General features: G+C 41.3%; 1 protein-coding gene across 1 annotated transcript in view; it reads left to right on the top strand.

Moving 5' to 3' along the window:
- Nucleotides 1–12,373, top strand: part of LOC144208871 (protein sidekick-2-like) — a 95,336-nt gene that overhangs the window by 74,597 nt on the left and 8,366 nt on the right. The window contains exons 14-38 of the mRNA XM_077734914.1: nt 78–254; nt 1,272–1,408; nt 1,485–1,632; nt 2,119–2,259; nt 2,525–2,706; nt 3,814–3,929; nt 4,008–4,203; nt 4,798–4,896; nt 4,971–5,162; nt 5,228–5,349; nt 5,413–5,522; nt 6,274–6,424; nt 6,489–6,726; nt 6,791–6,906; nt 7,756–7,945; nt 8,018–8,116; nt 8,800–8,994; nt 9,065–9,266; nt 9,347–9,450; nt 10,078–10,148; nt 10,229–10,364; nt 10,710–10,766; nt 10,827–10,928; nt 11,008–11,123; nt 11,649–11,835. Of these exons, the coding sequence (XP_077591040.1) occupies nt 78–254; nt 1,272–1,408; nt 1,485–1,632; nt 2,119–2,259; nt 2,525–2,706; nt 3,814–3,929; nt 4,008–4,203; nt 4,798–4,896; nt 4,971–5,162; nt 5,228–5,349; nt 5,413–5,522; nt 6,274–6,424; nt 6,489–6,726; nt 6,791–6,906; nt 7,756–7,945; nt 8,018–8,116; nt 8,800–8,994; nt 9,065–9,266; nt 9,347–9,450; nt 10,078–10,148; nt 10,229–10,364; nt 10,710–10,766; nt 10,827–10,928; nt 11,008–11,123; nt 11,649–11,835 (3,584 nt within the window). The remainder of the gene's footprint in view (nt 1–77; nt 255–1,271; nt 1,409–1,484; nt 1,633–2,118; nt 2,260–2,524; nt 2,707–3,813; nt 3,930–4,007; nt 4,204–4,797; nt 4,897–4,970; nt 5,163–5,227; nt 5,350–5,412; nt 5,523–6,273; nt 6,425–6,488; nt 6,727–6,790; nt 6,907–7,755; nt 7,946–8,017; nt 8,117–8,799; nt 8,995–9,064; nt 9,267–9,346; nt 9,451–10,077; nt 10,149–10,228; nt 10,365–10,709; nt 10,767–10,826; nt 10,929–11,007; nt 11,124–11,648; nt 11,836–12,373) is intronic.

The raw sequence follows: 12,373 nt of genomic DNA, 5'->3' as shown, positions 1-12,373 counted from the left end.
AAAAAAAATACATCTTAAATGATTTCTTAATTTTTTTTTGGCAAGTGTGAAATTAAACTCCGTATTTTGTTTATCAGCTACGTGTGGGAGAAAAGCGGCCAAGCACTGGACGCCAAGGCCTCGCCACGCCTACGATTGGACGCCGAGGGGACCCTCCACATCTCGCAAACGTGGTCGGGCGACATCGGGACGTACACCTGCCGTGTCACCTCAGTGGGCGGCAACGACTCCCGTAGCGCCCACCTCCGAGTCAGGTGAGAATTGGTTGAGGGGGCGGGGCTTGGGACGATGAGAAGGCGGGTTTTAATCCCAGAAATTAAGAACTAATCTGATGAGACGCGTTAAAGTGTCATGTCAGGGATTTCCACGAAATTAGCCGCTAATCGATAGCGAATGTACAATTTGAATTTGATTTGATTTCATATTAAAGCAGACGTTTGGGAAATGAAGTTTAGATAAAGCCTTCACGCAGATGGGGATATTTTTTTTATTAAATATAATTTATTTAGAAGGGAGTTATTGCTTTATGAACAAAGTGGAGGAGTTACTGATTTAATGTACAGTCAGTTTAAATAGAAAAATATTATTTAGATTGGAATTTTTTTGTGTTTGAATCCAATTTGGCAAAAAAAAAATAGCTTATTTGAGATGATTTAATTTGATAAAACATTGTTTTCAGTTATGAAGTAGCAACATAGAAAAAGTAATTGCGTATGTCCGTTATTATAGTGTATTCCTATACATGAATTTTTTATAACTTGCATTTATATATGATTTTAAATCATTTTGATCCATTTTTTTACTATCAGTATCGTTGTTGTTTTTGTTGATGTGCTTTATGTTACGATTTAAAAAAAAAAATCAGTCTTTTTGAGTGCAAAACATAATATCTCTAATTATGTTCTTGTATTATGTTAAGCTACCTCACACATACATGAGTACACCCTTCACCTGCTTCTCCTAAATTGAGTTACAATATTTTTACTCATTAATGAAGCTTCAAAAATATAGTAAGTACATGGAAGAGATGTTTAGCCCCGCCCTTTTTGCATCTACATGCTACTTTTTGAGCACAAAACATAGAAAACAAAATAAAATATCTCGAATTATGTTCTTGTATTATGTTAAGCTATCTCAAACACACATACACACATGAGTAACTTCACCTGCTTCTCCTAAATTGAGTTACAATATTTCTCCTCATTAATAAAGCTTAAAAAATTGGAAGTACATGAAAAAGTTGTTTAGCCCCGCCCTTTTTGAATCTCCAGGCAACTCCCCCACGCGCCCGAGAACCCCGTAGCCGTGCTGAGCCGAACGGAAAAACGTGCCATCAACCTAACGTATGCACAGGCCTTCGACGGCAACAGCCCGTTGATCCGTTACATCTTGGAGGTGTCCGAGAACAGTAAGTGAGCCCCCAGACCCAAAACCCACTTTGGCGCCGAATCAATCACGCCAACACTGTTTTTTTTCCCCACCAGACGCCCCGTGGACGGTCCTCCTCGCCAACATCGACCCCGAATCCAACGGCGTATCGGTAGGCGGCCTCATCCCGGCCCGTTCTTACCAGTTCCGCCTGTGCGCCGTCAATGACGTCGGGCGGGGCCAGTTTAGCAAAGAGAGCGAGCGGTAAGTGGCGTATTTTTTGGTAACTTGAACATTTTGTAAGTAGAAGTGTACTTTATATGTAAATTCTGTCATTTGTTTTACAGTCCTCACACAACAAAATTTGGTCAAAGTGTCCTAATTATGTATGAAATATTTAAGGAAATACACAAAAATTTGAGGAAAATTATTAGGAAATTATTTATTAATATCTTAAAATAAATAAAGCATATGAAAATGTTTAAAAAAAATTTAAATGTATTTATTTATTTTTAAATATTTTTACAAAAGCACATTTGGTAAAACACATCATCAATGAATAAAGTATTTTTTTTTTAAATTTTATGTTTTATTTAGTTTTTTTTATAAAAACACATTTGGTAAAAAAAATGGTGCAAAATGTGCCAGATTTTTGTGTTGCTATTCATTTCTAGCATCATCTATTATTGTTACTTAATGCTATTCGAACCAATGTAAATTCTCAGTTTACCCCATTTTTTCCCACCCTAGTCTGACCCTCCCAGAGGAGCCCCCCAGCGCCCCCCCACAGACGGTGATGGCCAGCGGACGCACCAATCAGTCCATCATGATCCAATGGCAACCTCCCCCCGAGAGCCACCAGAACGGTCCCCTCCAGGGCTACGTCATCAGGTAGCGTCACCACGGCAACCCGCTTTTCCATTTCCACGGGATGATAACCCACACAGCAGACAATTCCATTTGGGCACGTGTCGGCGCCCCCTTTTGTGCCGTCTTTGTCTCCCTCAACGACTTGTCCTTCTGTGGCCTCCATTTATTTTTCACTAAAAGTAGCTTTATGCTAATTATATGCTAATTTGCTCACATCTGGCAATCCAAATTTGAAACCAAATACTATATAAGATGATGATTGTGATTTGGTGTATTTGGTGTCCAGGTACTGCCTGTCGGGGCTTCCCGTGGACTGTCAGATCCGGAATATAAGTAATCCGGATCAAAGCAGTCTACTCCTGGAAGATCTCATCATCTGGACTAACTACGAAATGGAAGTCGCCGCCTACAATGGGGCTGGGAGGGGCGTCTACAGCCATAAAGTCACTGAGTGGACGCTGCAAGGAGGTGAGTGACCACGCCCCCGACCTGCTATGCCCCGCCCCCGCCCCGCTATGCCCCGCCTATGCTCTAACGCTAACCCTAGCCTTATTCCGATTTTTTACTGGATTAAAGAAAACGCCATTGTCGTGATTAAAAAGTAGGGTAAAATTAAAGTACATTATATTGGGAATGTGGGTATTTTTATCAGCTATATACTGTTATGTTGATTTAAAATAATTTAATATATATTTAAATACAGTGGATTCCAGTTTTGTATCACTTATAATATAAGTGGATAATTCTTAACATTTTTTCATGTCATGTTATTTTAATTTCTATATATTGAACATCATTTTTCATTTACCATGCAAATTATTATGAATCTACAAAAAAATTACTATAATTTCTTATACATTCAAATACATTTGGTTATAACAATATATAACAATAATAATCACATATTTATCTAATGTCGTGCAGTTATATGATGTAAAAGCAAATACAAATGTCTAAGTCAATACTCATAGTACATGCTAAATCTATTTTTAATGAATACGATAAAAAATACATATCTTTTGTATTTACTTTTTATAAAATTAAAAATTAAAAACAGTATGCCGGATACAATGCCTCCAAACAGTGTTTTTTCCTACTGTAATGCATTTAGTGTTTTGTTTTGTTTTTGCCCACCAATACAACAATATCAATAAAAATCCCATAAATATGTATTCCTAGGGCCTCTGCCAACATATTACTAAACCTGTTTGTTGTTGTTTTTGAAAAGAAGCCAAAAGGTTGACATGGTTGAAGTGACATCAACACCCTGTTTTGCCCTTCATGTCATTCATTTGAATTTGATCACGTTTAAAAGACCGTCGGAAATGCACCAAAAAAAAAAAAACGTCCAGCCGTGAAACGTGTCTCAGCTCAAAGAGAATCCGGGATGCGCCGCTCTCGCCTTCGTTAACGACTTGACCTTCCAGCCTCATTTTTTGCGTCAGCCGTACGCGTCGGCTTCAAAGGCCGGCGGCGTGGGGTTCACCGGGAAGGCGCCCGAGGCGACCGGTCGCACATTAGCCCCACCCACACACAAACGGCGCCCCTTCTCACGTTCTCGTTCTTTTCTCGCAGTTCCTACGGTGCCGCCGGGAAACGTCCAAGCCGAGCCGGTCAATTCCACCACCCTCCGCTTCACCTGGAGCGCCCCCAGCCCGCAGTTCATTAACGGGATTAACCAAGGTTACAAGGTGAGAAGCCCCGCCCTGACCGCTAGAGGGCACTCTAGGCCGAATGGTGACCTGTGACCTAAAAAAAAACGTGTCCAGCTGTTGGCGTGGGAACCCGGGCGTGCCAGTGAGCCCTCCATGGTGACGGCGCGGCCCAACTTCCAGGACAGCGTTCACGTGGGCTACATCTCGGGCTTGAAGAAGTTCACCGAGTACTACGCCTCGGTGCTGTGTTTCACTACGCCGGGGAATGGCCCGCGTAGCCCGCCGCTGCGGCTTCGCACCCACGAAGACAGTACGTTAAATTTACTATTACCAAGTAGTTTGGAAAAAGCTTCACGGGTGTTTTTGGTGGAAGTAAACAATAAGTACCTGCACTTGCACTCCCGTCCCCTAGTAAGCAGCGGTCAGTCCCCAATGCCGACATTAGATTAGATTAGATTATTCATCCATTCATTTATTTCAGAGTCACAGTAACAAAGTGAGAATATAGACACAGTAAAAGACATTTTAGAGATAAATAAATAGGTAATAAATAAATAAATTTGTAAATACAGAAATAAATATGTAAATAAATAAAACAACTGAAATAAAAATATAAAAAATACAAAGATAAATAAAAGCGTGAATAAATACATGTCAAAATAAATTGATATATGAATATATAAATAAATATATGAATAAATACATATATAACTAAATAAATAAATAGGCGTGTTGTTGAAATACATATATATTTCTACATATATACACACGTAGGTGCTGATGAAATTGGACTAAATACAACATTTATTAAAATAACATAGTAATCTCACTTGAATACATTATTTTTGCGTTTTGGCAATGTGTCTATTGTCCACACTATTCGAAGGATTACTGTATTTTCCAGCTCCTGGCGCCGTGGGCCACCTCAGTTTCACCGACATCTTGGATACCTCCCTCAAAGTCAGCTGGAAAGAACCTCAAGAGAAAAACGGCCTTCTCACAGGTCATTTTTCCCCCTACAACTCCTCCCCCTTCCTCAAATTAGCCACTCAAGACTTCGTTTTCCTCATTTTCCAGGTTATCGCATCTCATGGGAGGAGTTTAACAGGACCAACACTCGGGTGACCCACTATTTACCAAACCTTACCCAAGCGTACAAAGTGACGGGCCTGACTGCACTTACAACGTACACCATCCAAGTGGCCGCCATGACGGCCAAGGGCCAAGGACAGCTGTCCGCCTCCACCATTTCTTCGGGTGTCCCACCAGGTCAGCCCCCCACGAGATCCCACCTCCGTCCATAGCACCCCCTTCTAAACACCGTCTTTTTTTAGAACTTCCCGGTCCACCCACCAATCTGGCCGTCTCCAACGTGGGGGCTCGCTCGGTCAGTCTTCAGTTCAAGCCGGGCTACGACGGCAAGACGTCCATTTCTCGTTGGCAAGTGGAAGCACAGGTGGGTGAAGGTGTTATACGGCGCCACCACCAGGCGGAAATAAATATTATGTTTATGTGGCAGGTTGGGATCGTTGGGGAAAATGAAGAGTGGCTGATGGTTCACCAGGTTGCTAATGAGCCTGACGCTCGAGCTCTGGAGGTTCTGGAACTCAACCCGTACACTTTCTACAGGTGAGTACTGCACCTGGAAATGCATATTAGGGTTTAGCAATTTGAATTCAATTGTCATAGGCAATAACAAATAATATATTGAAATGTACTACAGTAGGTTTTGGTGTAGTTGTTTCCAAATATATCAACTTTTGTACGTTTTTTGTAAAACTGATCTGGATTTACCCATTGCAGCTCTAATCCGGATCGTCTAGTAGCAAACAAAAACTTCAATGTCGATTGCTAATATTGTAATGGTATGCGGGCCATTTACTGATAAATATATAGCATGTAAGCAAGCAATGTACCAAGACAATCAACGTTATACAGCAACAGAATTTTGAATTTAGTGCACTAACTGATTGGTCCACTTAAGATAACATTTTAGACTTTTATATGCGCCCAAAATGATTAAATATGTGCCTCATTGCAATTGTACATTTTTTTTAATTGTTTTATATGGTAAATTGCAATCATTAATCAGGGTAGCAATTGCCCGAGGTTGCCAGGTATGCTATCGTATATCCTTTGGAGTAGTCCTATCCAAATCTTGTTATGGGGTACATTCCACCCCTCTTTGTTCAGGTAGTAGATAGCATAAGCTAACTACACCGTTGCTCAAAAGTTTTGAGACTCCTTCACTGAATGATGGGATGTCTCAAAACATAACACTATTGATGTCTAGTCATACTCTGACACACATTTCCATTAGATTTAGATCCACTTGACGTCTATTACGTAATCAATCAACCGCACAATTCTTCTGGACCAGGTTCCGAATGCGGCAGGTGAACATCGTGGGTAGCAGCCCCCCGAGTCAACCTTCTAGAAAGATCCAGACCCTTCAAGCACCCCCGGACATCTCCCCGGCTAACGTCACCCTGCGCACGGCCAGCGAAACCAGTCTTTGGCTACGTTGGGTGGTACGTCTCCGGTTGACTCCGCCCCCTGGATCTTTTCCCCGCCTTAACCCACCTTTCGTCGCAGCCCCTGCCCGAATGGGAGTACAACGGCAACCCCGAGCTAGTGGGCTACCGCATCCAGTACTCCAAAGCCGGTTCCAAAGGCGGAGTTCTCTCCCACGTCATCATGGACCGGCTGGAGAGGGAGTTCACCATCGAGGACCTGGAGGAGTGGACCGAGTACGAGTTGAGGGTTCAGGCTGTCAACGGGATCGGATCTGGACCCTGGAGCCAGCCGGTTCACGGGAGGACCAGAGAGTCTGGTGAGGAAGGTGGACCTGACACAGTGGTTGGATCCAGTATCTGAAGTGGGTCTTTTTGTTGTAGTGCCTTCCAGTGGGCCCACCAATGTGTCGGCCTTTGCCACCACCTCCAGTAGAATCCTGGTGCGCTGGGGTCAGGTCATGGAACCAGATCGGAACGGTCTAATTCTTGGATACAAGGTATTTTTTTTGACATTTTATCAGGGGTGGTACTATTATAAAAAAACTGTTAAGTGTACTTCTTTATTTATGTTTGACAATCATATATGTCCAAAGAGCTAGTACAGAAATAATTGCTGGTGGTATTACCATGTTTTCTCGCATATAAGCCATTTTTGCGTCTAAGCTGTACCGTTAAAATTGCATTAAAATCGTTGAATTTGACAATTTCTCGCGTATAAGCCATCCCTGGTTCACAATTTTAACTTCCATATTCATGGAGTTTTAATTGGGAGTACAAATGTTTTACTTTGAAGGGAAAATCCTACAAAAAAATCATCAAACGTGGTATTTCGTACAAATTATAAAAGTAGGTCACGTGACCAGTACAACTGGGAAGTGTTAAATGTAATTTATGCTCATATAAGCCGTACCTATGAGTCATAATTTTTGTGAGAAAATACGGTATACATTTTTGGTTGCCATTCAAAAAGTAAAATTAATTTCTTACATTGACTTTAAATATTTTGTAACCAAATCTAATTTATGCGCATATAAGCCATACCCTGAAGTCATCATTTTTGCAAGAAAATACAGTACATATTTTTGGTTAGCATTTAAAAATTTAAATTAATTTCCTTTCACTGACTTTAAATATTTTGTCCATCTTTTTTGGAACGCATTGCCGTCTTAAAACTCAACATTTAATATCTTGTATCTTTTTGTAGTGCCTTCAATTGAAGTGATCTCTACAAATCACTTAAATCGTTGTAATTCTGTTTTTGATTGATGTTTAACACAACGTCTGAACTTCATGGGGATTATCGTAATACTTTGAAGGGATGAAATTATGTTCCCGTTTATCCAAAGGTCATCTACAAAGAGAAGGACGCCGACTCGGCGCCTAGTTTCTGGACGGTAGAGGGCAACACAAGCCACAGCGTCCTTTTAACGGGTCTGGGCAAGTACGTCTTGTACGAAATTCGGGTACTCGCCTTCACCCGCATCGGAGACGGGAGAAGCAGCACGCCGTCCATCTTGGAACGGACCCTGGATGACGGTAGTTTGAAAAAACCTGACGTTGTTTACGTTTTTTTAAAGGATTGAGATGCTAATGCGCTAACTGTTACAGTTCCGGGTCCTCCCGTTGGAATCTTGTTCCCAGAAGTGAGGACGACATCTGTCAGACTTATCTGGCAACCGCCATCTCAACCCAATGGCATCATTCTGGGTGAGACAATGGGGGGTTGTGATTTTTATGGTTACAATATGAGGGTGGCAGATGAGGGTAGGTGATGTGGGATGGATCATTTTAGATGTACATAATATTTAGATGTTTTTATAAATGGATTAAAAGAACTGGATGAAAAGATGTGAATATTCAGTTATTTATAGATCTAAAATAATGTTAATTTTTGTTTTTTTATATATATTTTTAGATTTTATAAAATGTTATTTGAACTAAACACACAGAAGAAATTGATTAAAAAATGACCATTATAGATAAAATATTTAGATTTTTTTTAATGAATGGATTAAAAGAACTGGATTAAAACCTGGAATATTCAATTTTTTAATAGATCTAAAACAATGTTTATTTTTGCTTTTTTTGATATATTTTTTAGATATTACTAAATTATTTTTGACCTAAAAACAGAAAAAATGATTAAAAAATGACAATTATTGGTTTAAAAGGGGGAAAATCATGAAATTTAATATAAATCTATACTCTTCATTTGAATTTGATCCTAAAACAGAAAGTCAGCACTCATGATTGACTTTCCCGGGCCGCACAAAATGATGCGGCGGTCCAGATTTAGCCCCCGGGCTGCCACTTTGACACATTTACTTTTTTTAACCTTTGTGGCCATTCCAGTCATCACTGAAACTCCGCCTTGTTTCTTTCCCTCGCAGCCTATCAAATCACCTACCGAAAAAACTCCTCCAGCATCAGCGCCGCCACCGTGGACGTCCTCAGCCCCAGCGTACGACAGTACACGGCGTCCACCCTCAAGCCCGAAACGGCGTACGTCTTCCGCCTCAGCGCGCAGACGCGCAAAGGTTGGGGCGAGGCCGCCGAGGCCTTGGTGGTCACCACGGAAAAACGAGGTAAATGCCGCCCCCCTGTCAGGTGAACGCCAATTTTCCTAAAAAAAATGGCCGCCATTTCCGCCACCAGTCCGACCTCAACCCACCGGCCGACCGGCGGCGCCTCAGAAGGAAGTGCGGGCTCGCCGAGTTCTGTTGACGTGGGAACCGGGTAGCGACGGGCTCTCCCCGGTGCGTTACTACACGGTTCAATTCCGGGAGTTGCCCAACCGTAACTGGACGGTTCATTCCACATCGGTCAGCCATGAGATCAACTCGTACTCGGTGGACAGGTAACGTCTTGAGGGCGGCTGGTTGGTCGCTGTGTCTTCACCGCCAGTCAAAAGTAACTTAATATTTTTTCTTGTGATAGGTTGAAGCCGTTTACGTCATACCAGTTCCGTGTCAAAGCCACCAATGACATTGGAGACAGTGAATATAGTCAAGAGAGTGAGGCCGTCACCACCTTGCAAGACGGTAACAACCATTTTACGCTAAAATTTAACAATGTAGCCCACGTGAATGTACATACTATTTTCCTTGACAAAAAATACTATATAAGGTATTTATTTAATAGAATCAGTTGGATTTTGGTTCAAAATTTACGTTGAACACACTAAAACACTAAGTCGGCACTCACCATTTACTTTCCCGGGCCAGATTTGGCCCCCGGGCCACCACTTTGATACTTGTGTACTAGAGAATGGAAAAAAATATTTATATATTTTCTCAATTTTAGTTTTGAAGTGAGTAAAATAGCCACTAGTTAGCGCTCAAGCTCAAGAAATTAAAAAACCTGATTCTATGATACTATGTTAAGCTACCTCAATTTAAATTTTCTCTTCACTGCCATGTTTGTTTCTCCCTTGTCATATTCTGGCAACCAATCCAAGTCTTCTTAGATTTAAAAAATAAAAGCTATTGTTTGTGAAGCCGCCATGTTTGAATCTTACGTTCGCTTTGATGTGAGCCGAATCGCCAATGCCGGGGGGGTCTGGTCTCGCCTTTGAAGCCGCCTCCGACACCCCCGACGCTCTGGCGTGCTCTCTCGTCTGTATTGTTTGAATAAAAATACCAATAATTTATTTTTTCTTTTTTTTTTAGCCCCGGACAAAGCCCCCACCATTTTGTCCGTAACGCCGCACACCACCACCTCAGTGCTGCTCCGCTGGCAGGTAATGGTAATTGCGGGATTGGGCGCCACGTGTTTATGTCAAATGGAAGACAAACGTCTGGATTTTTTTGTTTTTGGCAGTCGCCGACTGAGGATCACATCAATGGCGTCCTTCTGGGCTTCAGGGTCCGCTACAGGGAATTGAACTACGACCGGCTGCGCAGTTTTACGCTCCACAAAGCTAATAGTCCGTCCCCCAGCTGGGTGGAGCTTGCCGGTGGGTGTGTTTATTTGTTGCTTTTATTTTTTTTAAATAATACATGGCTTATCACACACCATACTTAAGAATTCCTGCCAACTTAATGTAGTTATTTTGTGTTTTTATTTCATTTTATTATTTTTTTTGTCAAATATGGTAGTTATTGATACATATTTACCTCTACCAAAACAATACAACTCAATTTTACCCTTTTAAACGATTTTGTTACAAAAATATTTCGTTTAAATCAATTTTATGGGATCGTCGCTTCCTCAATCACTCCATGAATCAAAAAATATTTTAAAAAATGTTTTCTAAATCCACATATTTGCTCTCTAACGCCGCCATTTTTTCTTCCCACAGCTCCATACAGCATCCGAAACTTGAGCGAATCTTTCCTCACCCAATACGAACTTGACAGTAAGTTCTACTAAATCTCCTTATATGGGCATCCTTCTTTTAACTGGCCTTTTTTCGTAGATTTGAGTAAACACAAGCGCTACGAGATCCGGCTCAGCCTGTACAACGCGGTGGGGGAGGGGCCTAGCAGCACGCCATTGGAGGTCTTTGTGGGCGAGGCAGGTATGTCAATTCATTTTTTTGGGGGGCGACTTTTTGGTTGCCAATTCTGTTCTAGGATAGCGCTAATCCTTCGTTTTAGTCCCTACAGCTCCGCCCCAAAATGTCCTGGTCCAGTCGTCTACCGCCACCCAATTGGACGTCACGTGGGAGCCTCCGCCCCCAGATGCCCAAAATGGCGACATACAGGGTTACAAGGTACGACTGTTTTTTTAACAAATATTTTTGCATCGAAAAAATCTTGAGGGAAACCATGTAAATATATTTTCATTCAAAATGATGTCGACTATATTAATAATAGTCATTTTCACAAAAGTTTTATCAGCAGGAATCACTAAAAAAAACTCCAAAAACTAATTTTCCACAATGTGACCTAATGTCACCCAAAAAGTTAATGTCTCTGAACCCTGAACAATGATTAATCACATCATTTTATGACTTTTCTCCAAATCTTACTAAGATCTCCTGATATTACAGCTAAAAAATGCCAGATTGACCTTATATCTGCAAAAAAAGTATGACCTAGTAACCAAATAATGTTCAGGTGGACTCACTCGGATTCGAACCCAAGCCCCCCGACCGTGAAGCCGACACACAAACCACTCTACCTCCGTGTTGCCCAGTTCAATTTTAATCAGTTTTTTTCCATATTAATTTTTCTCTCTGAATTTAAGACTAGCCTAGAGAAGATCTGTAAAATGTTGTTTTTTTTTTTCCCCGCAGATTTACTTCTGGGAGTTTCAGCTTCAGAACGAAACGGAGCGCCTTCGCACGCTGTTTTTACCCGAATTGGCCGTCAAGCTGAAGAACCTAACGGGCTACACCACCTACATGATCAGCCTAGCCGCCTTCAACGCAGCCGGGGATGGCCCCCGGTCGCTGCCCACCAGAGGGCGCACTCAGCAAGCAGGTGATCTTGGGGGGGACGGACCAAAAGAGGACTATCTAGTGCTGGGGTGCCGAATCATTTAGACACAAAGAGCCGAAATTTGAAATTTTGAGAGTCAAAAAGCCATAACTTGCGTCAGAAGCAGCATATTTTATTAATTATTATTTTTTGATCTAATTTAATGTGTTTTAATGGATTTTAGGGTCATAAAAGCAAATAAGAGAAACATGAAATGCGGCTTATATACAAAATATGATTAAAAAAAACATAATAGCCACATTAATTTCGACCAAGAGCCGCACTCAGCTCGAGAGCCACATGCTCGCCACTTATTTTTAATGGCGTTTAGTGTGTTTTACGAGAAAATAACCGAAACATGAAACAAGGCATATATATAAAATGATTAAAAACCTAATATCCACATTCATTTTTTTTCCTAGAGCCGCACTCGGCTCGAGAGCCACATGCTCGCCACTTATTTTTAATGGACTTTTAGTGTGTTTTACAAGAAAATAACCGAAGCATGAAACAAGGCACATATACAAAATATGATAAAAAA

This window comes from Stigmatopora nigra, chromosome 15 (genome assembly GCF_051989575.1).
Source record: "Stigmatopora nigra isolate UIUO_SnigA chromosome 15, RoL_Snig_1.1, whole genome shotgun sequence".
NCBI lineage: Eukaryota > Metazoa > Chordata > Actinopteri > Syngnathiformes > Syngnathidae > Stigmatopora > Stigmatopora nigra.
The sequence above is the reverse complement of the archived record's forward strand: the minus strand, read 5'-3'. Positions and strand labels throughout refer to the sequence as shown.